Here is a 23,573-nt window from a genome sequence, read left to right on the forward strand (position 1 = left end):
GTCGTTTAGCCTATGTGAGACCCCCAGTTCAACCCCTAGCATAAATAAAATAAATAAAATGACTCCAAAACAGTCCAACTTTGGGCTTGGAGGGAAAAGGTAGGTTTACTCACTGACAGTTGAAACTGCCAATTACTACCAGGGGTGGATACTCCACACACAAACCCTAGCAGTTTTTTGGAAACCATGGAGCATTCCTCTTTAGCCTCCCAACTCTACCATGAGAGCGCTCTGTAAATGCCTACCACACTAGTGAACCCTAAGATGTATGCATGTTCACGTGACTATACAAAGAGTATGTTTTTCTAACTAGATTAAAATTGCCTTCTACCTGAAAATTTGTATCTAATCAAGTACAATGCCTTAAAAGTCATGTCTGTTCAATGAATGTGACTGGCTGATAGTACTGACAATCAGTAAACACTCTTTACTTATATGCGGGTGGTAATGAATTAGGTTATATTTTTGCCTGTGAACATATGATTCAAAAGCTTTGTACAAACTGATGGTGGAGTAATGGAACACTGTCCTTTTAAGGGGATGTTATGAGAGAGCTGTCTGTTCATTCTGGCTTTGGAAGGACATGAGGCCTCACAACAGCAGTCTGGGAAACAAGCTGTCCACTCCACTTCCAGGCTTGGCTCTCTATGCAAAGGGCTGAGGTCAACCGTTAGGGCAATCCAGGACCACATGTGTCCTGCACCTGGTCTGGGATGCATTTCGGTTCCGATTCCTCTCGTCTACCTGCCTGTCTCCTTTCTGTCTCCCCTAGGACTTGGTTTGGACAGATGCTGCACAGAGAAACAGCTCTGGTCTCCACTGAGTGTTCCCTGGCTTTGATACCGTGGCCTGCTCAGAACTCTGCATTCCATGACGACTGCCTGTGAGCCACCTGTGTTCTCTTAGGGGGGTCTACTTTTGGACAGAGGCCCCTATTCATTCTCTTGGTGGCCTCTGCTAGAGTTTTGCTCATGCTAGTCTTTCAGGACTGTTCGTGAAACAACCAAGTGTCAAGCACTGTTCCTTCACTAAAGGCCTTTCACAATCACGCCATGGAAACAATGTAGAACAATTTCAGATTGCATGTTGTTATACTGGAACAGACTGCAGATCACAGTTTGTGTCTCATATATCTAAGGACATCTACTGAGAAAGAATAATAGGAGTCCAAGAGCCTAGAAGACCTTGAAGAAGAAGTTCAGTGTTGCCATAAAAGGCCCAAGGTCACTATACCAACTGCAGAATCAGGATCCTTCAAAACCCCGGAAATACCCACATAGCCTGAACCGAAGCCATCCACAGATCCAGGGTGGTGGATGGCACCTGACATGCACTTTGCTTTTGACTATTTTCTTTGACAGAGGCAAAAGTGAATCAGGCTGGTTTTTTAGATTAGAAAGTGTAGGACTAAAGAAATTCATGCTTTTATTGATAAGCAATTTCTATTTAACCTAATTCTCTGTGATATTACTCATGAGTGACAATCTTTTGAGCTTCAGAAAATGGCTTCCCTTCTTAATATCTCTCTTGGTTGGTGGCCACCGCTCCACATGGGCTCTGTCCACACAGAGGGAGCTACAGCAGCCGCATCATGACATACCAACACTCTTGTCATCTCCATCTCCTCATGTACTGATGCTATCATGTAACTTCCTTGCCTAGAAAGAACTAAACGTCCCAATTTGAGGGATAAGAAAACAAACTCTCTCTCAGCCGTTTGCTGACCTAGAAGGTCTGCCATCTTTTCCGTAGAACACCAAGACCTGCCCGTTTAACTAACGTAAACCTGTCAGCAACGCGTTCTCATGCTGATAAGGAAGTACTTCCTTTTAAGTCTGGCCAGTCACTGAGTGGAATGACACCCACAGGGACTAGGGACAAAGGACAGATGGACATGAAGTTTAATGGTTTGTTGAGACAGGAGAGTTGGTATGAGAGAAAATAAAAACAGGTACCGGTCCCCTTCCCAACCAAACTCACTCTTTGGAACGGGATCTCTTTAAAATCTGTCTGCTCTCTCATTTTGTTTCCAAAACATCATTAAAAGTACAAGCTAATCTCTTATTATCAGTGTTAATAAACTTAACTAGAGGCTTTCACTGGGAGCAATTAAAGAAAGTCCCATACATACTTCGTTTAATATCTGAGGACAGCAAATTAATAAATTTCAATAGCTTACTGAAGCTTTTGAAGGCTCATTACTGTATGTGCAAATGATTACAGCATTTCAGTTTTCTGAAGATGACTTCACATTAACAGGTTAACTTAATAAAGGCCCCCCTTTCCCTCTTGTCTGCAGGAGGATTTGGATCAAGAGAAGAAATTCACTTAAAGGAACTTCTAAGAGTTCTCAAAATATCTACACAATCCAAGAGAGATTGACAAATGTTACCAACCAACCAACTCAGAGACAAACCTTATAGAAAACAGGAAATATACTATTTCCTGAAGATCTCTTCCTATGCACATGGCAAAATCTATTCAGAATTGTTTTGGCTAAACTTTTCCCTATAGGATATCAGCTCAAGGTTTACATAAGTATAAGGCTTGCATGGTGGATCCACTGTTAGGTATTCATGAACATTCTGGGGGACCCCAATAGACAGGTATTTACAGTATCTGACTCTGAGCACACTCTAGAAACCAAAGACTTTAGAGAACCCTTTGTGGGAATAGTTTAATTGCTTCTGACATATTGTGAAACTTCCAAACTCATCGGTAGATCACAGAGCAAGTGGCATGGAAACCACAGCTCTTTATGGAACTCCTCCTTGGTGTAGCTTGGAAATGTCTAGAACTTAGAATAATGGGGTGGACGGATGCATCAGCTACTTCCTGCTGTCAGAGAGGGAGTCTAGGCTGAGAGACGCATGGCCCCTTGTTGAGCAGCTCCCATGGCCCAGCTACAGGTGAAAACAATTTTACGACTGCTTGTGTTTTTCACCTTGAGGGAAAGCTTTTAAGAACAGGAGATCATTTCCAGGTGAATATAATGCCTGAAGGGTCCAGTCCTTATGATCAGTACCATTAATTAGCTCTCCTTATTAACACAAAAGCAGACGGCGTAGTTATAAACAGACGTGTCCACCTGAGGAGGCCATGCTGCCTCTCTTTCCTGGCCTCCTTTCCTCTCTTCTCCCAATCTGCCAGCCTCCTCTCTGCAGGCTCCTGGTTTTACTCAATGCTGGGCTGCTCTACAGGAGATAATACAGGATTCTCTTTATTTTACCTTTCTTATCTTCTGCCTTTTCCTCCCGAGGTGGTATTTTCTCACACACAGAGTCATTCCCTTCTTCGGGTTTCCCTACATTCTCCTCTTGGGAAGATTCCTCTCCGATGTGTATCATGTGCCCGTTTGAATTTTCAAAGTTAACTGTTACATCTCCATCTAAAATTGGAAAGAAATACCTCGATGTCTAACTTGATGGCTTTCTTTAAAAATTATTTTCCCATTTACTAGGACTGCAGGATCTGGGTTCCTGTTTCTGTCCCTGGGAACCAAATCACCATCTTTTCCCAACAAATTTCTTTATAAGGAAAGAGGTAGAAAGTCTTTGGTTTCAAGGGAAAGCAACAATGGAGGGGGAGTCCTGTTCCATTTCACGACATCAGGTGTGGCCACCCTAATCACACAGACCAGCAGAGTTCCTCTGTCCTTGTGTTTAGGTTTTGTTGAAGTAAACACTTAAGTGTTTGTTTTGCATCCAGAAACTGAATGAAGGGATGATCTGGAAAATGGAACAAACATTGTAACATGTCAAAACCACAATGTGAATGCAATATACAAATAACATGAAATGCACTTACACATACAGACAATAAGTGGTAGGAAGGAAGATTTCCAGGCACCAGCATCTGCTCAGTATGTTAGAGAGTGTCTACACTCTACACAGCAGTGTAACTGTGAGCATGTTAGATAATGTCTACACTCTACACAGCAGTGTAACTGTGAGCATGTTAGACGATGTCTACACTCTACACAGCAGTGTAACTGTGAGCATGTTAGACAGTGTCTACACTCTACACAGCAGTGTGACTGTGAGCATGTTAGTGTCTACACTCTACACAGCTGTGTAACTGTGAGCATGTTAGACGATGATGTCCACACTCTACACAGCAGTGTAACTGTGAGCATGTTAGACGATGATGTCTACACTCTAAAAAGCAGTGTAACTGTGAGCATGTTAGACGATGATGTCTACACTCTACACAGCAGTGTGACTGTGAGCATGTTAGTGTCTACACTCTACACAGCTGTGTAACTGTGAGCATGTTAGACAGTGTCTACACTCTACATAGCAGTGTGACTGTGAGCATGTTAGACGATGATGTCTACACTCTACACAGCAGTGTGACTGTGAGCATGTTAGACGATGTCTACACTCTACACAGCAGTGTGACTGTGAGTATGTTAGATGATGATGTCCACTCTACACAGCAGTGTGACTGTGAGCATGTTAGACAGTGTCTACACTCTACACAGCAGTGTAACTGTGAGCATGTTAGACGATGTCTACACTCTACACAGCAGTGTAAATGTGAGCATGTTAGACGATGTCTACACTCTACACAGCAGTGTAACTGTGAGCATGTTAGACGATGTCTACACTCTACACAGCAGTGTAACTGTGAGCATGTTAGACGATGATGTCCACACTCTACACAGCAGTGTAACTGTGAGCATGTTAGACGATGATGTCCACACTCTACACAGCAATTAACTGTTACCATTGTCCAGGGAAAAGATGATCTTAAGGCTGATTTGATTTTTTTTAAATTTTCTTTGTTATGGGAAGAAAATTATAGCTAAAGAATATACATTAAAAAGCTGGTTAAAAGAGAATTTTTAAAATGTACTGCTTAAAGTGGAATTCCTCACATATTCTAAACCATAACGACTAATTTTATCTCCTGGACTGTTGTAAGTCCTGAAAGTGTTTAAAATTCAAGGGATTTGCAGAAGTCACTGGTGCTTGGAAGGATTATCCCAGTAATTATTCCCATACATAGAAACATGTAAGAGGCTCTGCTACCACCACAAGGGAAAATTAAGGAACCAAAGTTTTGATTTAAACTATTTTGAAGAAATTTATTAGCAGAGTTGTTTCTATGCAGTTTTTAAAATTAATTTCTTGGCAATCATTACAAAATCGAGATCATAGCCAGGCAGTGGTGGTGTATGCCTTTAATCCCAGCACTTAGGAGGCAGAGACAGGTAGATCTCTAAGTTTGAGGCAAGCCTGGTCTACAGAATGAGTTCCAGGACAGCTAGAGCTGCATAGAAAAACCCTGTCTTGAAAAATAAATTATTTCTCAAATTTTCACTGATTTCCTTCATAAAATTCACAGGCCTTCTTGTCAAAAAAAAAAAGACCACAACATTTCCATAGATAAAATAAATAAGGAATTTTGCCATGTTGAAAATGAAAATGGAATGGTCACTCAATCACGTAGTCCCTAAGGCCCTATATTCTGATTCCTATAGAAAAGTAAAACAGACAGTAACAGAAGACAATGCCATTACAAATGAACCTTCACAATTTCAATAGTATTAGGTAAAACTTACGGGACTTGAGCAATTAGTTTTTTAAAAAAAAGGAAAAAGGAACATACAATACACTGATAAAATAAAAGCAATATAAAATGGACAGTTCCAAACAAAACAGAAAAAGAATCCCACTTCTTTATATATAAATCTTTACTTTTAAATGAATTCAAATAAAGGTTTTATTTGGAATTTCTGATTATCGTTAGTAGAGTCCTAAAGTCATGTCAACAATAATTTAATGCAATTTTAAGTGATCATATTTTTATCAGGTTAAATAACTTATTTTTAAAGCACTAGAAAAGAACAACTATAGAAAAACTTGAATATTATCATAATAGTATGCATGGCAGAAAAACAGTCATGTGGAAAGGTGCTTACACTGAGTCATGAAATAAAAATAATGCATATAAGAGTAATGTCAGAAAAAAGACCATTTGTAGGAAATATTCATATTTCATGAAACCTACTAAAGATACTAAAGTGAGTGGCATCTATACTTTGAAAGCTTTCCTAGAAATCTCAACCCCTGATATAGGAAGCTATGCAAGCAAAATATAAGCCCAGAAAGAGAAGATGGTGCTGAGCCAGGCCTAGGCTGTAGGGACAGGTGACAAACATTGGAAAAGTGTGACTGCAAAGTAAGGGAAACTCACAAAATGATGTTCAGCTCGAAGTAAAAGTAGAGGAACCATAACATGGAGAAGGTCACATGTGACCAAAAAAAAAAAAAGTGATTCTTCAGGAGGGGGAACCGCACTAGAATATATGGAAAGCAGATGTCAGGCAAGCAGGTAAGACCCTGGTGTGCCCTCATGTTACAGACTTGAGAAAAGATGGAGGCAAGGAAGTCAATAGGGACTGACATGGAATGGAGCATTTGTGAGGGCTTTTCAGGAGGGAAGACCATTTGGTGAACTTTTAGATTGAAGTTCAGCTTGGTGTGAAAAACCAATGTGAAAGGAATAATAATCATAGCCGAGACAGAGGTTACAGGACAGGGTGGGGTGAAGTCACAGCCATAGCAGCTGAAGGGACTTAAAAGGTCTACGTGGTCCACGCGATGAAACTCATGACTGGCATGCCCTGTCAAGAGCTTCAGCAATGTCAAGAAGACAGAGGCCACAAGTGCATCCTCATTGATGGAGAGAGGCTGTCACAAAACAACAGCAATATCCGGTCGCTCACACAGGGATTCTCAGGATAATTGTTCTGGGGAAGATGACGGCTAAAATGAAAAAATAGAAAACTATGTTCTCTAGCACTTGACTGAAAACTGGGAGATCTCTGAGGGGCATCGTTGGACACTTTCAGCCATTAGTAATTCTGGTGTTTTAGATGAGAACCGTGCCAAAGTAACAAAGTTAAATTCAACCAGCGAGCAGTCTCCCCTGACACTTCTGAATTAGGGAACACATCTGGCCTGTAAGCTCTACCATCAATCTCAATAACAGGTTTCAATCATAATCTCTCCCTTTTCTTTTTAATGAGATTTTATTTTTATTTTTAATTATGTGCATATGTGTATGTGTCAACATGCAGGTATGTGCACATGCATGCAGGTCCCTCAGAAACCAGAATTTCCCGCAGATGGAGTTACAGGCAGGTGTGAGCCTTTAATGTGAGTGCTGGGAACTAAATTCCCATCTTCTGCAAGAGCAGAAAGTACTTTTAATTGATGAGTAATCCTTCCAGCTCCTCTTTCTTTCTTTAAAACATTTTCATATAAGGGACACAGAACAAATGCATGGGTCACTCCACAAAGCTGATTGTATGGGTTCAGCTTCAGTTTCTCTGCTGCTTCCAGAGACTGGTGGGAGATGGACCTGGATACTGCATGCCTACCTCCTGCATACCTATCTCCTATTAGGAAGGGGAAATGTGAGCATTTTTCATTTTTAAAGCTCTAAGGCAGGAAAACAAATAACTTCAAGGAAATAGCACATTGAAAAATACAAAAAGGTCATTAACAAAGATGAGTGGGGAAAACTTGACAAATCAGAAATGGAAAGACAATTTCTAAAATTGTGATGGTTTCCTCAACCAAAATGGTATTATTCCATCCAGGTTTCCCTCACTCCTTCTGAAGCAGCCATACATTTCCTAGTTGCACATTGGGATTATTCTAGTATTGGAAAAAACATGACATTTCAACTAATACACAATGTATGCCCCAAAATGTTACATTCTTTATAAGGAACATATATGATATGTATCTATCTATCTATCTATCTATCTATCTATCTATCTATCTAAGCATCATTATTTAAATTACAAATCCATAGCATTTTATTTCTTCCCATAAAGTCTCAATAATAATACATTACCCCAGTAAACTTGGGGGAATGAAGGAGAAGAATGAGATAAATCATTAGTATGGTAGCAAAATGTCCTTTAGTTTTAATGGTAGTGGGAGCAAAGAAAATAATATGGAATTATTTACTGGGTGAAATAACCTGTGTTGGTGTCTTCTTTGAGAGTCAGTCTTAATTTCTACATAATACTTGTCTTTTCTTTTTTTTTTTTTTTTTTAAAGATTTATTTATTCATTATGTATACAGAAGAGGGCGCCAGATCTCATTACAGATGGTTGTGAGCCACCATGTGGTTGCTGGGAATTGAACTCAGGACCTCTGGAAGAACAGTCAGTGTTCTTAACCTCTGAGCTATCTCTCCAGCCCAATACTTGTCTTTTCTAATCAACTTCCCTCCTTCAGAGGATAGAGGTAACAGGGAAGAAAGGAAAGAGAAAACCAAACCAAACCAAACCAAACCAAAAAACTCTTGGAGAGATTTATAAGTAACAAGGTGAGAGGCAACAAGACTCAGAGAAACAAATAAGGAACAGATTACTTGGGAGGAAGCCTAAGGCAAATTAAGCTGTCCACTCATGCTTTATTGGTCTGTGAACATGAATGAATACATTAGACAATGTGAGGGACATGACACAAAGCTCTGCCATCTTTTATTGGCAGTGTTTAGGATCAAGTAAGGCAAGGACAAACTCAAACTGAACTCACTCAAACAATCGACTTTAGCTTGATTAGAAGAGTGAGGCAGAGGAGGGGAGGAGCCAGGCAAGCATCTTGACCTGTATCTCTAGCTACCAACGCAACAACCTGAAGAGCACGGAGTTTAAAGCAACCTACGGAGAGGAGAAGGATTGACTGGAGACGTCACCAGCTGGACGTCTTTTCCAGAACACCTCAGCTTCTTGGCCACCCACAGAGACATTCCAGGTGGGAGCAAGATTCCTGGTGTGCACTACTAGCTACTTTATCTGACAATGACCATGGTAACTTTAAATTCCAAAAGAAAATGAAAGAGCAAAGAGCATAGAATCCAATTCGTTTAAAGGTAAGACGAATTTCCTCACCTTGGTCAGGCAATTCTTTAAGCAGGCCCCTTCTTATCAGCTCCTCTCTACTTTGTCTGGTGGATATCTTCCTCTCTAATACTTTTAAAAAGAATAAGCACAAGTAAGAATTAAATGATTACTTAGCACCATTATGAACAATATTCAAAGTACTTAAGCACATTTATTCTGTCCCCATGAAGGCTCAAAGCCCCATTTGTTTTTATGTCCACCAAGAACACTTGTCTAGAGTCCAGTTAGCACAGTGAGGACACAAGCAGTCCATGCATGACTGAGACCCAACCATTGTACCTGGCCAAGATGATCATGTCTGAAAAGGAATCCCCGTACTTTTAAACTGCATTCCGGCTATGGAGCACAGAGGCCACTTAGCATTTTTTTTTCCTTTGATAATGATGCTTTCTGAATCACATGCTGACAGAGGCATTTGCAGTAAGGTATTCAAGTGCGCGACTGGAGATAGTCATGTGAAGTGATCTCACCTCTGTATTTTTTGCATATATGATTTCCTGGATTCTATACATATGCATAGACCATGTGTTTATATATGACACTGACCATCATAGATAAACACATGGTCTATGCATACACACACACACACACACACACACACACATATGGTGTATATGTATAGAGGTGAGGCTGTCCAAGGGAAAAGGGGGATTTATGGGAAGAGGGACTGGAGAAAGGAGATGGTAGAGGGCATGAGACGAATATACTTCAAATACAATATAGACTTGTGTGACAATATCCGTATACAACACCGTACCACGTACAATAAATATACACAGCCGGGCGGTGGTGGCACATGCCTTTAATCCCAGCACTCGGCAGGCAGAGCCAGGGGGATCTCTGTGAGTTCAAGGCCAGCCTGGTCTACAGAGCGAGGTCCAGGACAGACACCAAAACTACACAGGGAAACCCCGTCTCAAAAAACCAAAAAAAAAAAAAAATACACACAATAAAAAGAGAAGAATAAAAGTACAAATGCTGAAAATCCGACAATTGTGTGGACTCTCAGAAGATTTAATGTTAGTTCTTTTCAAAAGCCTTTAAAATTACATCAATTGATCAATCATTAACCTGTTGAGTGCAAATGTGCATATACCCCTACACATGCCATGGGTGTACATGCAGAGGTGGGGGGACAATTCTGGGAGTCAGTTTCACCATATACGTCCCAGAAATTCAATTCAGATCATCCTGTGTGGTGGCAGGTGTCTTTACCTGCTAAGCCATCTCACCTAAATTAGTTCTTTTTTATTAATTAAAATTTAATTTTTATTTTATTTATGTTCACAGATGTTTTGTTTGCACATATATCTGTGCATTATATGCATTCATGGTGCCCAAGGAGCCAGAAGAAGGTGTTGGATCCCCTGGGACTGCAGTTATAGACAGTTGTAAGTTACCGTGTGGGTATGGGGAATTGGAACCTGGGTCCTCTGGAAAACAGTAATGCTCTCAACCACTGAGACATCTCTCCAGCACCCCTAAATAAGTTCTTAATGCCAAAAATTCTAAACCACAAACAAACACAACACGAAACCAAAAGCCCCAAATGAGAAACAACCCACAAAGTTCCTGTCAACATTTCATCTGAATGCCCGTGAGAAGGGAGAGCGTTCAGTGTTTTGTTTGTTTGTTTGGTTTCTGTTTCCCCGCCCCCCTTTCACACCATCAACTCAAAAGTTCTACACAATGTAACTCTTTGTTTCTCCAGTCATACACTCTAGAGGTTCTGGAATGTCCCTTAACAAACCTTAAGGAGGATGGAGTAGGGAAATAAGAATGGGCGGCTTTGGGGCCAAGTCAAGGGAAGGGAAGCTCTACATGGATTCTTTCTTCTTCTGGAAGGAATCGGTACTCCTGATGGAACTCAGGATGGACTTTCGGAGCCAAGGCAGGACCTCAGTGGCACTGAGCCTGCATATCTGAATCCTAGTATGCTACTAGCTTCCCTTCCCACTTGAGGGCCCAGGAGGTGGAGGAGGATGAACGAACAGGAGGCATTGAGCTTGGTTGAGTACACAAACGTCTTCTACAAGCGTCTACTAAAGGCAAGAGCTCCCAGAATAGCAGCACTTAGCCTCTTTTGAAGAAACTGGATTTTCCCCTTTTGTGAGAACTAGGAATTGTGCGTCGCTTTTTTTTTTTTTTTAAATATATCCTGGTTACTAGAAAAGTCGGAGTGAAACTTGATACTGAACACAAACCTCAAGGGACATTTCACATTTTCTCCTTTCTGTGAACCTGAACTCAGTTTCATTCTATGCACAGTATATATGCTCTTTGTTGTAAACTGTAAGATGTGCTTCTGGAATCGGGATATAAACAAAGAAGAAAATGAATGAGTGAGTGAATGGTTAAAAAAAAAAAGAAAAAGAAAAAGGATACCAATGACCCCTTATGGTTTTAGTGGAGACACACCTTCCTTCCCTCTTCCAGCCCTGTTCACCGCTATCTCTTCTAGCAACTAGTATCCACAGCTCACAGAAACATTGGCGACTTCAGTGAACGAAGTTAACTGCGTGTGACACAGATGAGTTCTTCTCTGAGAGTTCATTAAAGAGATTAAAGAGTGATGTTGCTTAAGGGCAGTGTCGTGTGTTTAGACTCTCATCAAGAGAGAGAACAGAAATCCAAAGGCTAGCACCCCAAGGCCGCAGCAACTACGAGGTCCCAGGTTCTTCACCATTAAGCCACGCTAACTTGCTGCCAATCCAGAATGCAGTCGCTTGTACTGCCTTCCTGACCCACACCCACCCCTTTCCCTGTCATGAAACAGAACTTTTCAGTGACTACCACGTCTGTTACGTTGCCTTAAATGTCACATGATTTTCAGGAGTCCTGGGTGCTGGTCCCAGAACACCAGCAAGTCAAATGATGTTGGGCGGCCTTCATCAAGTTTTTGTGCTTCTAAACTGTGATCTATAAAATGAGGGACAAGACTCAGTAGTCATGAAATCAAATACTGTGGGATTCTGTGTCAGTAATGAAGGCCACTCTAAAATCTCTGCTTTATATACCTTTAAAACCTTTCATTCTTCACTAAAAATTTTCTTTCTTCATCTGAGGGACTAGAACATAACTCGCTCACACTTCTGCTTCTACTGCGGATTCCAGTCCACTCTTTAGTCTGAGTTTTGAGTTTTTCTTGGTTTAATTCTAACTTAAACTTTGGCTTAAACAAATCTCCCTTTTTCATCCTTGTGTGTACCCAACATTCTTCCCATTTCTTCCTGTGAATTCCGAGAAGCTCTGTGCCGGCTCCTACCAGCAATCCAAATCAACAGTTCTGTTCTTTTTCTCTACCTCATAAATGGGCACTGATAGGAAAATACCATTAGCTGTTTGCTTGGTCTTTGGCTGAGAGCATTTTTAACACATAATGTAGATAACTGTGTGAGGGCCAGTGTGGACAAACTGCAGGCTGCTGGGTATGGAAGGTATGTTGTTGGGCACAAAATTCCAACCCCGCTCTCCCTGAAGTACAAGAATCTTATTCTTCACCTTTTAAAATATTTGCCTTGTGTTTATACAGTGTCTGTGTGTTTGCGGAGCAGGTTCACTGGACGCTTTTCATGGGCTCTGAGGGGTTTTGCATTGGAACGAACTGGAGAGGTCATTTTAGTTCAACATGCCACATAGGACAGGAGCATCATGGGAATGTTCTTGATGCTTGCTCACCTGCTTTTCAACATTCAGAGGCAAAAATATATGCTTCTTAGGCCTACCTCAACTTTCCAAGAGCCTTATTTTTAAGGAGAAATTTCCCAGGCAGCCCCCAGATCTCTCTCCCTGTGACTTCTGCACGTGAATCAAACCCAGTTGTCAGGAGCAACTGAGATCACTGAAGTTGCCTGGGGTCTGGTTCCCAGTACCACACCAGCGACTCTGTGATTGAAGATCACACTAATCTATACCAGAAATTAAATGTATGTGTATAGGGGTTGTTATGGCCCACGGCTATACCATAACCGCAATATCGTGAGGAGACAAGGGGCACAGGTCATTGGATACAGCTCCTAAGTCTGTCCTTAAAAAGCACTATTACTAGTTAAGTGAAAGAATGGGCCATGAATGTTCTCTTTTATCCTGATTGCTAAAGTACAAGCAATTCATATGGCAAGATCAAACAAATACGTGATTTCTGTGTCACTTTCTGCACTGGGTGAATTAGTATTTTGACATTTCAATCCCGATTACAACAGCACACCTTCTAATTCTCTCTAGCAAGTGAAAGAAGCAGTGCTCGTGGTTTTCCTGACTTCACAGTTCTACTCTATTTTCGAGTATTTTAAAAGGATCACTCTTTCAAAACACCCAATGGCTGCTCACCTCTCCGGAGAATATCTCAGTTCCCTAGCATGGGTCTCTACAGCAACCCTGGGAATGTCCTTTCTCCCATCCAACTACTCTTTCCTGGCTCTTGGATATAAATCTCCACACGTGATGCTTCTCCCCAGAGACTGCTCCCCAGAGCAGCCTGTCTTCATCAGGGTACCACTCCTCAGGACAACATTCCCCAGCTTGGTGCACTCCATCATGGCCTTCCTGTTCTGATCAAGGGCCATCTCACCACACGCCCCTAGCGAATAGCTTGCCCCTTCTCATCCCCTTTCCTCAGTCATCTCCTCAAACACCAAACTTCGTTGTTCTCGATGCTATGTCCCCAACAGTGACACACTGGTTACCGTCACTCAAAATACATGTACGGTCTGTTGAAAACAGGATTTAAGAGAAGACAGCCTTGTCCTGGTACTAGTCTTGTCTTCTGTCCCTTTTTATTTTCCAGTTGAGGAGAAAGCAAGTGAGGTTCACTGCAGAGCCTCAAGGAACAAGGGTGTTCTGTCTCCTCTCGCCTCTATGCTCTGGCTAAAGGGGGAAAAGTTTCCACTTTCGTCCTATGGATCGTGTGAAAAAGGCTCTGTATGAAGCAAAGAAGGAAGGCCACAGTGTGTGCACAGACACGGGCAGCTAGCAGGGTGTAGCGCCGGACTGGTCGGGCTCCTCATAAATTATAAATGATTTATGATGTCCTTCTGGGCACGGAGTGACAGCCATGGAGCCCACATTCAAGTGAGCCCAGAGCATATGCCACCAGCTCCTTTCAGTGGATCCTTGGCCAGGATTTCCTGGTACTCTGGAAGTATGTGGGAGAGAAAATCATCGTGTGGTCAACAAGCCACTTGTGTTTTCTCTTGGCAGGGAAAGAGGGTCCTAGTGCTTGATTCTAACACCGTTTAATGACTGAACAAAATAGAAGAGCAAACAGGAGACCCGAATAAGCGTGCCTTGTTATCTTCTCGGTTCTGAGTCATGAATGGGCTTGCTGTAACCCTGTGACAGAAACACAGAAAAGCGCTTGTCCTATATTGGAAGTGTCCTATAAGACCTGGCTTGACTTGGCTTCTCTTCAGTAACAGTGAAGGGAAATAGGATGGTGGAAAATGGCCCCCTTTCTGAAAGGACCCTTCAGAAAGATGAAGGTAGCCTAGCCCATTTAAAGAAATAACCACCCGTGCTATCCGACAACACAGTCACAAAACCTTCCAAAACATCTTAAGAATGTAAAGTAGAGTAACAAAGCCAACATCCCCACCTAAAACCTCACAGGGGTCTGGCTATTTTCTTGTTCATCCAACGATGCCACTCCCACACTCAAACCTCCACAGAGCTCAGCAGGGGCTAATCTCCTCAGAACAGCAGCTCTCCTCTACCACTGGCCACACCAACCATATCTATTCCTCTTTCCTCCCTCTCTCCCTCCCTCCCTCCCCTCCGTCTCCCCCTACCAAAGCCAAGGTCAAGCTTTACTTAACATTTTCTAAGCATCTCTTTCTTCTCTTCGGCACTGTTCCTGTAGTTACCGTTTCTTCTTTCTACACTAGATGGCTTCCCTAATCGCTCTGTGGTGAAATCATCTCCAAATAGCACCCTGTGCAGGGCCCTCTCACCACTTCAGATACTTTCAAGAAATTTCTTGGTGCTTAGCCCGTTGACCTACAAAATGGCACGGTAACTGCTATCCTTTAGGTTCATCTGGAGGCAACAACTTACACCAAGTAAAGTGCATAGGCTGGTACCTGGAATCTAGAGGGTTTTCAATGAACAAAACCATCACTGATATCCGTGCTCTAGAATGAACCACATGTACCTTGCTCGCTGCTAAACTCTGTGTGTGTGTGTGTGTGTGTGTGTGTGTTGTTCATATTTGCACAACCCTAGTGGATACCCTGACTCTTTATCCTTGTAATACACAAACTGTCATACTGCACAGTGCAGTTATTAGGAATCTCAGTGTCTTGTATTTGGACCAGGGAGAAAAGAGGTGCTGAGAGAGGGAAGGCATGTCTAGCATAGTTATCTATTTTTTTATTTTTTATTTTTTTAGAAATAGTCGTTTATTTTCTCCCATTTGGGAAATTACTCCCGCTGCTCCCAGGCTTTAATGTCTATTGTTTGTGAGGTTAACATTCTCGGGCTCTAGGCTTCATGGCACTCTGGTGATTGGTCCAAAGAGGGACACCCGCTCAAGCTGTACCTATAAGATCCAAGCCCAGGAAATTGGTTGGAACAATAAGAAATACAAGCTTTATCTTTCTTCTAGAAGCTGGAACAACTAGCCTACTATGATGCTAGAGTTGCTGGTGACTGCTTTGCCTTCACAAGAAAAGAGTTCAAGTTTAAAAAGAAAAGAAAACAAAACAGGAACATAGACTCAAAGAGGGAGGAAGGGATTCTCAACCATAGCTTCTAAGTATCTGTATCTCATTGGGCCTGTAGGGTGCATTCCCCTGGGATTTTTCGGTCCTATCAATCAATGAATTCTGTTTCCTTCAGCTGTTATGATTCAGAAGCAGAAAAGAGCTTTGCCCAACCAGAAGATTTTTACACTGAATTTCCTTCCAGCAGAGACCAAAGACTCTCTATGCTTGCAGAGTAGAAATACGAAAGAAGAACTAAACAGGACCCTCGTCCTGCCCTAGTTTGCAACTCAGAAAGGCCTTATGAAAGAGGAAGATGGAGAGACCTTGGAGATTGGGAAATTAGTGTCCCAACTTCCCCCAAAGAAACCTGATCATAATCATCTATTTTGTCATTTAGAGAACATTTTTTTAAGCCCCGTCCAGTATCCCAGAAGGATGGGTAAAGCAACTACTTTTCCTTCCCTCATACAAATGAGGGTTTGAGACTTGGAGAGGCTAAAAACATTTCCAAGTCAAATTGCTAGGATCTGGCTGAACTCGGGCACACCTAACAAAAAGACCATCATTTCATTCCCCAGTCTACAGTGATGGTTACACAGAATTCAGCTCCCCTAAGAGCACCGCAGTGCCTTCTCGTTCTCCTTCAAGGTATCAGATAGAATAGCTCTTAAACATCAGCTGTAAGTAGATAATTTTTAGGCAGTATGACCATATCATAATTCAAATTACAAAGTGCTAAGGTAAAAATGCTCCCTGGGGCTGGTGAGATGGCCCGGTTGGCAAAGGCATTTGTGCATCATATTTGGTTGCATGATCCCACAGACCCACACGGTGGAAGGAGGGAATTGACAAGTTGTCCTCTGACCTCCATATCCATGTCATAGCTTGACTGCCTCCTCCCTAAATAAGGAAATGTATTCAATTTCCATTTAAAAATGCTTACTCTCCTCATGTCTCCTGCTTCCTCGAACCGAACCGCATCCTAAAATTCTCCAAGCAATTGACTTGCTTTTGAAAATCGGTGTATACGCGTTCGTGCATATGTTTGTAGAAGCCAGAGGATAACCTCAGGGGTCTTTCTCCGTAACACCATCTAACCTCTTTGAGACGTTGGCCTGGAGCTCACAATGAGGCTAGGCTGGCTAGAGAGCCCCAGAGAGCCTCTCATTTCTGCTTTCCCAGAACTTGGCATTCCCGTTACAGGTCCTGGAGACATGACTTAAGTCCTCAAGGCACAGCTGATCTCAAGTTCTGGTTAACTAAATCTCAGTATTGAAAAGGAGTTTCAGATGAGAAAAAGCAAACTATAAAGGGACTCCTTTGAAATAAAAATTACTATCAACACAGAATTATTTGAGACCACCAGTTTCAGAATATATCTGGAATATATCTAGACCAAAAATGGTCCAGAGCATACCTGTGGAATGATAAGGCGTTAGAACTAGATTTAAGATTTGATATTTAAATCCTAAAATAGCAGAAATTTAATTGTCAAAAGTCTGGCTATATATAGTTCTAATGGCAAAAAGAAAAAAAAAGTACTTATAATAATATTACAAATGTGATTTTTTTCAAATCCACCTTGGGCATGAAGAAGAAACCTGTATAATGGGAATCCTAGCCCAGACTGTCCGTTAAGAGATTTTAGACAAGGACCACAAACTGGAACTAGAACAGTCTTTGCTACACTGTTGGACTGTATCACTTCTCCATCCTCCATCGCTACCCCATCTAGGCCAAGCTGTACCACTTACTAGTTTATGGCATCTACCAAGATACTTGAAATCCCTGAGGCACAAGATGATAGAATCAGAAATTAACTGATCCTTTCTCGTGGCTTCCTTTATTGTACCTTTTCATGGAACAAGTGGGTGTAAATATTTTTTAAACTCAGGCACTAAAGCTGACGAAAAGACTAAGGCAAGAGGAGAGGCCTGCACAACCCAAGAAGCCAAAATTCACGGCTGTTGCTAAAGGATGCAAGTCTGGGAACTGCTACGGTAGACCAATTCAACACCTACATTTTTTATTCGCAAGGGACAGAGGCTCAGGACTCAAACAATGAGTAAGTCTTCTGTTCCAAAGGGGCCCGGAAGTATTAGCAATCTCAGGAAGGTGATTAGAGGTCAAGAGTCGTGTGTTACGTGAGCCTCTTCCTGCTGTCCTCCCCTCTTCCACTCTGACTCTAAGCCCAAGGGAAATATAAATGCCAGCATAGGTGCTGTTAGCTTCATTCAGCTTAGTGAAAAGCTTAATGAAAACGCACGTTTTCTGCTTCTTGTTCCTTCACGACCAAAGAGAGGGGACTCATGTTTGTCATAAAGATAATGACACCCCTAGGATAATTGTGTTTGGCCCTCCAGTAAGGAAGGCTGTCTAGAGAAATGACTGGAAAGTGATCTCAGCTCTTAATGGCCATAAGCCTTCGCAAACCCGTTGTCAGCGCCATCCACTAGCGGAGAGTACACCCCTGAACTCTGGATGCTACTGCCAGCATCAGGACTCAGACAGGCCTTGCATGTTTTGGAGATGTTTGAGCTTTCATCAACATGAGCTGTCTTATTTCCTGGAGAACCAGCTGTCCAAGGCAAGCAAGATTAGATATGAAAGGGATTTCAGCCACACCAGGCTATCCAGATTAAGACACTCACATTCAGTAAGAATCTAATCTGTACTGTGAAGTGTGAAATTTTAATAGCTTAGGCTATTCTTTTACGGAGGGAGGTACATATGTCCTGGAGCTTGTTTTATTCAGTTACAAACAAAGCATATTAAAATGCAACTCACATAGTACAAAGAATAACCAGTCTAAGTCAGAAGGCCAGAGAAGGAATTCCTTAATCAATGTTTACCCCTTTTCTATACATATCCCTCCAGAGGAGATGTCAAGATGAGGAAGATGTTCTTGCCCATATTGCATAGCTCTCTCTACACAGCAGAGAGACAGCATTTGTAGAGAACAGGATTCCCCTGGCAAAATGTGCCCAGACCTAGACTAAGTGGGTAAATAAAAAGCATCCAGTTCTGTCTGCATCTGTACGAATAGGACAAAGGGTCCCTCCAAATAAAGGTTTTATTTTTTGTAAGTAAATACAAGTAGGGCTTCGCTGTGGCTAAAATCATAATAACTAAAGTTTGACAGCAAAACCACCCTGTAACATTGACATCGTGCTTTTGCTCAACTTCCCTTCCCATTGCTTCAGAGTCTCTGATTTTTACAGTGATATCAGGATCTCTTTATTCCTCTTGAGGATAGAAAGGCTGTAACACAGGACACAAACCAGAAAAATATATTTCTCTTATTATATAGCATAGGATGATATCATCCTACATATATACAATAGAACAACGCTGCTATATATTATGTGCACACATATACATTCTTAAAAGGACTTGAGTGTTCCGTGATGAAGCCATTCTCTATGTAGAAATCTGTTATGTATAGTACAGACTTCTATAGAATATTTACATAGAAATATAAAATAAATATTATTTGTATATAATAGCTTATGGCTTCTTTTATGCTTAATAGACTTCTGTGTAAGACAGAGTCTTACCTCTTATGAACGAGTCTGTTTCTACACCTAGACCTTATGATTTATTAGCAGGTGAGGCAAGCTCCCATGCTGTCCTGAGGCTTTGTCCCTGGGCATGGAATGAATAATTAGAACCTACTGAACAGATCATCCTAGGTGACTAAAACCACAGATCACCTAAATATTACATTTTTACTCACCTCCAACTCCCTCCCAAATACATTTGTCTATCCCTCTCATTTTATCCCACTGAGATGATCAGTTTGACATGAATATTAACCAGAAGGCATATCGGTACAGGAATAAAGAAGGAATAGAGACTCAAGCCAGACCAACAATGTTCAAATATGCGTTTTTGATAACAAGCCCTGAAACTGAGAGCAACTTCTTTAAATTTTCTGCACCTCCTTACTCATTCATTGACAAAATTAGGTTTATAAATGTAACACATCTCATGGGACAAAAGGGAAGATTATAAGCATTTCAAACAGCCTTTCCGGACTGATGAGATGGCTCTGTGGGTAAAGGCAGGTGCCATTATATCTGACAGCCTGAGTTCACTCACACAGCAGCAGAAGAGACATGACTCCTGAAAGTTGTCCTCTGACCTCCACATTCATGCCATGGCACACGAAACAACAAACAAACAAGAAATAAATACAACAGCACCGAATACAGTAAAAATGAGGATTAGCTATCATTGTTACTGATATGGACATATCTCTCCTACATTAGGACAATTCATCAAAAGAGCCTCAAATGAGTAATGGGATAAAGCTTATGCCTCAAAAACAAAACACAACGCTACCTATGTAGCAAAGTACCCCCATGGGAACATTTTCAATCCTTAGGAGGTTCCATTTATTTAAACTTCTTAGGAGTGAGCTGAACTGAAAAGCTCAGCAGCAAGAAAGACGCCCGATCTACCACTTCAGCTATTATCGTTAAGGTTCTGCACTTGACTCATCAGACGTTTTCTTTAAAAACAAATCATAGGTGGAAGGGGAGGGAAAATGGAGAACAGTTGTCCAACAGGTACAAGTCTGAATTCCCTGAAAAATCTCATGACATCTGTTGCATGGCCATGTAAATGCCCTGAACCCTACAGATTTGTACATAAAAGTGGCTGATACACACACACACACACACACACACACACACACACACACACACACACACACATTTCCATTATGATTTTAAAGATTAAACTTTAAAAAAATTTTTGGACTATAGAACTCTATATAAATTCTGAGATGAAACACTTAAAAAGATTTTTTTCAAACACACTGACACATAGTAATTTTTTGCATGATTTTCTTGTGTCCACTCTTCTTTCCAATCATGTCTTATGTTCCCTTATACTTCTTACCCAGCCTTTCAACGGTCCCTCCAACAGTAGGCGTTACTAAGCCCTTATATTTTGGGGCAAAAAAAAAAACAAAAAAAAAAAACTCGTATGAGAACCAGTTTCAAAACCTAGACAGTCTAGACTTGGGAAGTAGTGGAAGAAAATTTGGGATAGGAAGTGTTTGGAGCCCAGAGGAGTAACAGTTTTCCACTTACCACAAAAGAAATGAGAATTAAGATGGCAACAAATCCCAAATGGGAAACAAATCAGGAAAATATGCGAGCCAAAAAACAGTCACTTTCCAGGACTTAGTCCCAGAGATAAGGACCAGATTTGTATCACAGGATGAAAAAAACAAAACAAAACCACGATGGGAAATAATACACAGAGGAAATACAATAATGGGCTTTCCTGATAGGAGTCCTCAGACCTGGCTAGAAGGAGCTCTGTTGTACTTTTTCGAAGTACTTGAGGCGGGCACCACTCCAAAGGGCAATAAAATTGGGAAATGATCTACCAAAGTAAGGGATACAGTCAGCCACTCTCTGAAAGCAGTAAAAACTCCAATAGAAGCCTCCTTTTAATGAAGAGGTTGATGGGAACATTACCCCTTTCCATCCTACCACCTATGGTAGGAACAAATGCAATGAATGAGAAACTAAAGACAGTTAACAATAATAAATTGCAGTCTAGTGGACATTGTTTTTTAACATGTCACTTATAACCAGAATTTAGAAAAAGCACTAGTATCAATGGCTTCTTTGTGGCTGTTTTCCTAGAAGGCTCAAAAGTTTTGCTTCTCTGAGTTCTCTTGCTCAGTAAAAAATTGCCCGCCCCCAATCCAGAACAGACTGAGTCTTTGAAATACTCGTCAGCTTTCTGAAGCCACAAGAGTAAATGCAAACTTCAGTTTGGATTAAACGAATAACAACCCATTCTCCAGAATGCATAGGAAGAAAGGGAGGCCCCTTCACTCTGTTTGGAAACAGAGGTCGTAGTTTATATGAATCTGTAGAAGGTAAACTCTGCCTGTACTTGTAAGGACACTGATTTCAATGGTGATGAATGCCTAGCAACATATCTCATATAGTACTCTTTCTCTTAAGTGGGTTTTCCCATGAGGAGAGATGGCCATAAATAATGCACGGTCTGTAAATGAAAGGTAAGGCTCTACTGATTCCTCCCATCTACCTACATATAGAAAAGCTGAATCAAGGAGTAACAAAACCAAAGAGTAATAAATACTTGTTCTCCCTGATCCATTACTCTTCTTCTTAGTGTGACAAAATATCCCGACGGACAAAGGTAATGGAAAAAGGAACTGTTGAGTATGAGGGACAGTCATTTCATCATAGCAGGCAGGGCCTGGTAGCAGAATCATGAGGTAGTTGTCCAGTTGAGCTCACAGCCTGGAAGCAAAGGGCAATGAGCACTGGTGCTCAGCTTTTTTTATGCTTTGTATCCAGTCCAGAACCGTAGACCATGGGATGGTGCTGCCTACAGTTAGGGTAGGTCTTCCCACCTCATTTAATCCAGTCTAGAAAACCTCTCATAGACATGTCTGGAGCTTTGCTTCCATGATGATCCTATACCCCATCAAGTTAACAACTAAGATCAAGTATATTTCCTATCTATTAGATTTAAAAAGAGTCTACTTTAGCACAACCGTCTACCTCTAGGAAAACAATATAAGAGTTTTTTTAAGTATGTATGATAAAATTATCATACATGTATTATCTCTTTGAACCACAGCATTTCTTATACACACTTGGTCTGAGAGACTCAGTTAGAACATACGAAATTAAGTAAACAATGATTGAACTAGAATAAAATCACGGCTTGCCTCCCTTTTGCCAATCAGTCTCTACAATGACTTTCATATTGCCATACATAGCACCCCATGTATGCTTAATAATACTTAAATACTTAATTAATAAGCATTTTACTCATTAATGAAAGAGCAGGTCCCATTCTATCCATCAAGCTGGTGAAATATTCACTCTATTTATTATGGCCTTTCAAGGTTCCTTCAGTCTTTATTGGACAACTCTGTGATATGACCTAAAGAAGGTTTGAAAATAAGTCTAATTCCTGTCCTCTAAGCTTCCCAAACTAAAAAGGTTCATTTGCAAATACTCTGTATGTGAAATGGGATCAGGGCTTTTGTTCATTCATTCCACAAACATTTACTGAATGTCTAATACAAGCCAAGGACTGTTCTAGTAGCCTTAGGATCTTCGCCAGAGAACTTGAAAATCCCTGCCCTTAGCCAGGCATGATGTGCATGCCTGTAATCCCAGCACTTGTCAGATAGGCAAGAGGATCTTGTTCAAAACCAGCTCAAGCTACATATACACAGTGAGACCTTGACTTGGAGAAAACTTCAAAGAAAAATCTCTGCTGGAAGGCAACTTTTGCTTGAAAGAGTAAGGAAGAAAAAGAACTAAGAGTGCTTGGGAAATAACTTCACAGCCTGCATGATGTAAAGGATAAAAGAAGACTGATAACAAATGTAGGCCAGACGTAGACAAACTTGATTGCACCATATCGGGGGACAGTAAATGGTGTGGCTATGTTGGAAAACAGTCTTCAGAACGTTAAACAGCAAGCTGTCCTAAGACTCGACTATTCCATTCATAGGTAAACAACCAAGATAAGTGAAAATGTGCATCTACCCAAGGATCTACCTACAAATGCTCATCTAAGAATTATCCGTTACAGCCCAAAGCAGAAACAACTTAAGTCTACCAGCCAACAAATGAAATACATTATATCTATACAACTGAAAACCATTCAGCAGTGGAAAAAGACCGAGTACTGGTGCCTGTTATTAGAAGGGTGGTCTTGAAACCATCATGCTAAGCAGGCAACATCAGTCACAAGACAGCACACGTTTATTGTTGAGTATTTACATGAAATGTCAAGAAGAGGCAGAGAGCAGAGCTGGGGAGATGGGAGTGAGTGAGGAGTGTTAGTGGGAATGGGATTCCTTTCTAAGGTGATGGAATGCTAAGAATGACTGTGGTGCTGATTACACAGCTTTTGAAAATTACTA

General features: G+C 41.2%; 1 protein-coding gene across 11 annotated transcripts in view; it reads right to left on the reverse strand.

The window, feature by feature from the left end:
* Phactr2 (phosphatase and actin regulator 2) overlaps positions 1-23,573 on the reverse strand; it is a 268,605-nt gene that overhangs the window by 54,499 nt on the left and 190,533 nt on the right. For 7 of the 11 annotated variants that reach the window (XM_052751062.1, XM_052751063.1, XM_052751069.1 and 4 more), the window contains exons 3-4: positions 8,922-9,002; positions 3,230-3,388 (exon numbers count right to left, since the gene is read on the reverse strand). The exons of 1 other annotated variant lie outside the window; for it this stretch is intronic. In XM_052751062.1, coding sequence (XP_052607022.1) covers positions 3,230-3,388; positions 8,922-9,002 — 240 coding nt within the window. The remainder of the gene's footprint in view (positions 1-3,229; positions 3,389-8,921; positions 9,003-23,573) is intronic. 3 more of the 11 variants (XM_052751065.1, XM_052751071.1, XM_052751072.1) reach the window with 1 other exon arrangement.

This window comes from Peromyscus californicus, unplaced genomic scaffold (assembly GCF_007827085.1).
Source record: "Peromyscus californicus insignis strain IS unplaced genomic scaffold, ASM782708v3 Scaffold_22__1_contigs__length_63687245, whole genome shotgun sequence".
In the NCBI taxonomy this organism is placed as follows: domain Eukaryota; kingdom Metazoa; phylum Chordata; class Mammalia; order Rodentia; family Cricetidae; genus Peromyscus; species Peromyscus californicus.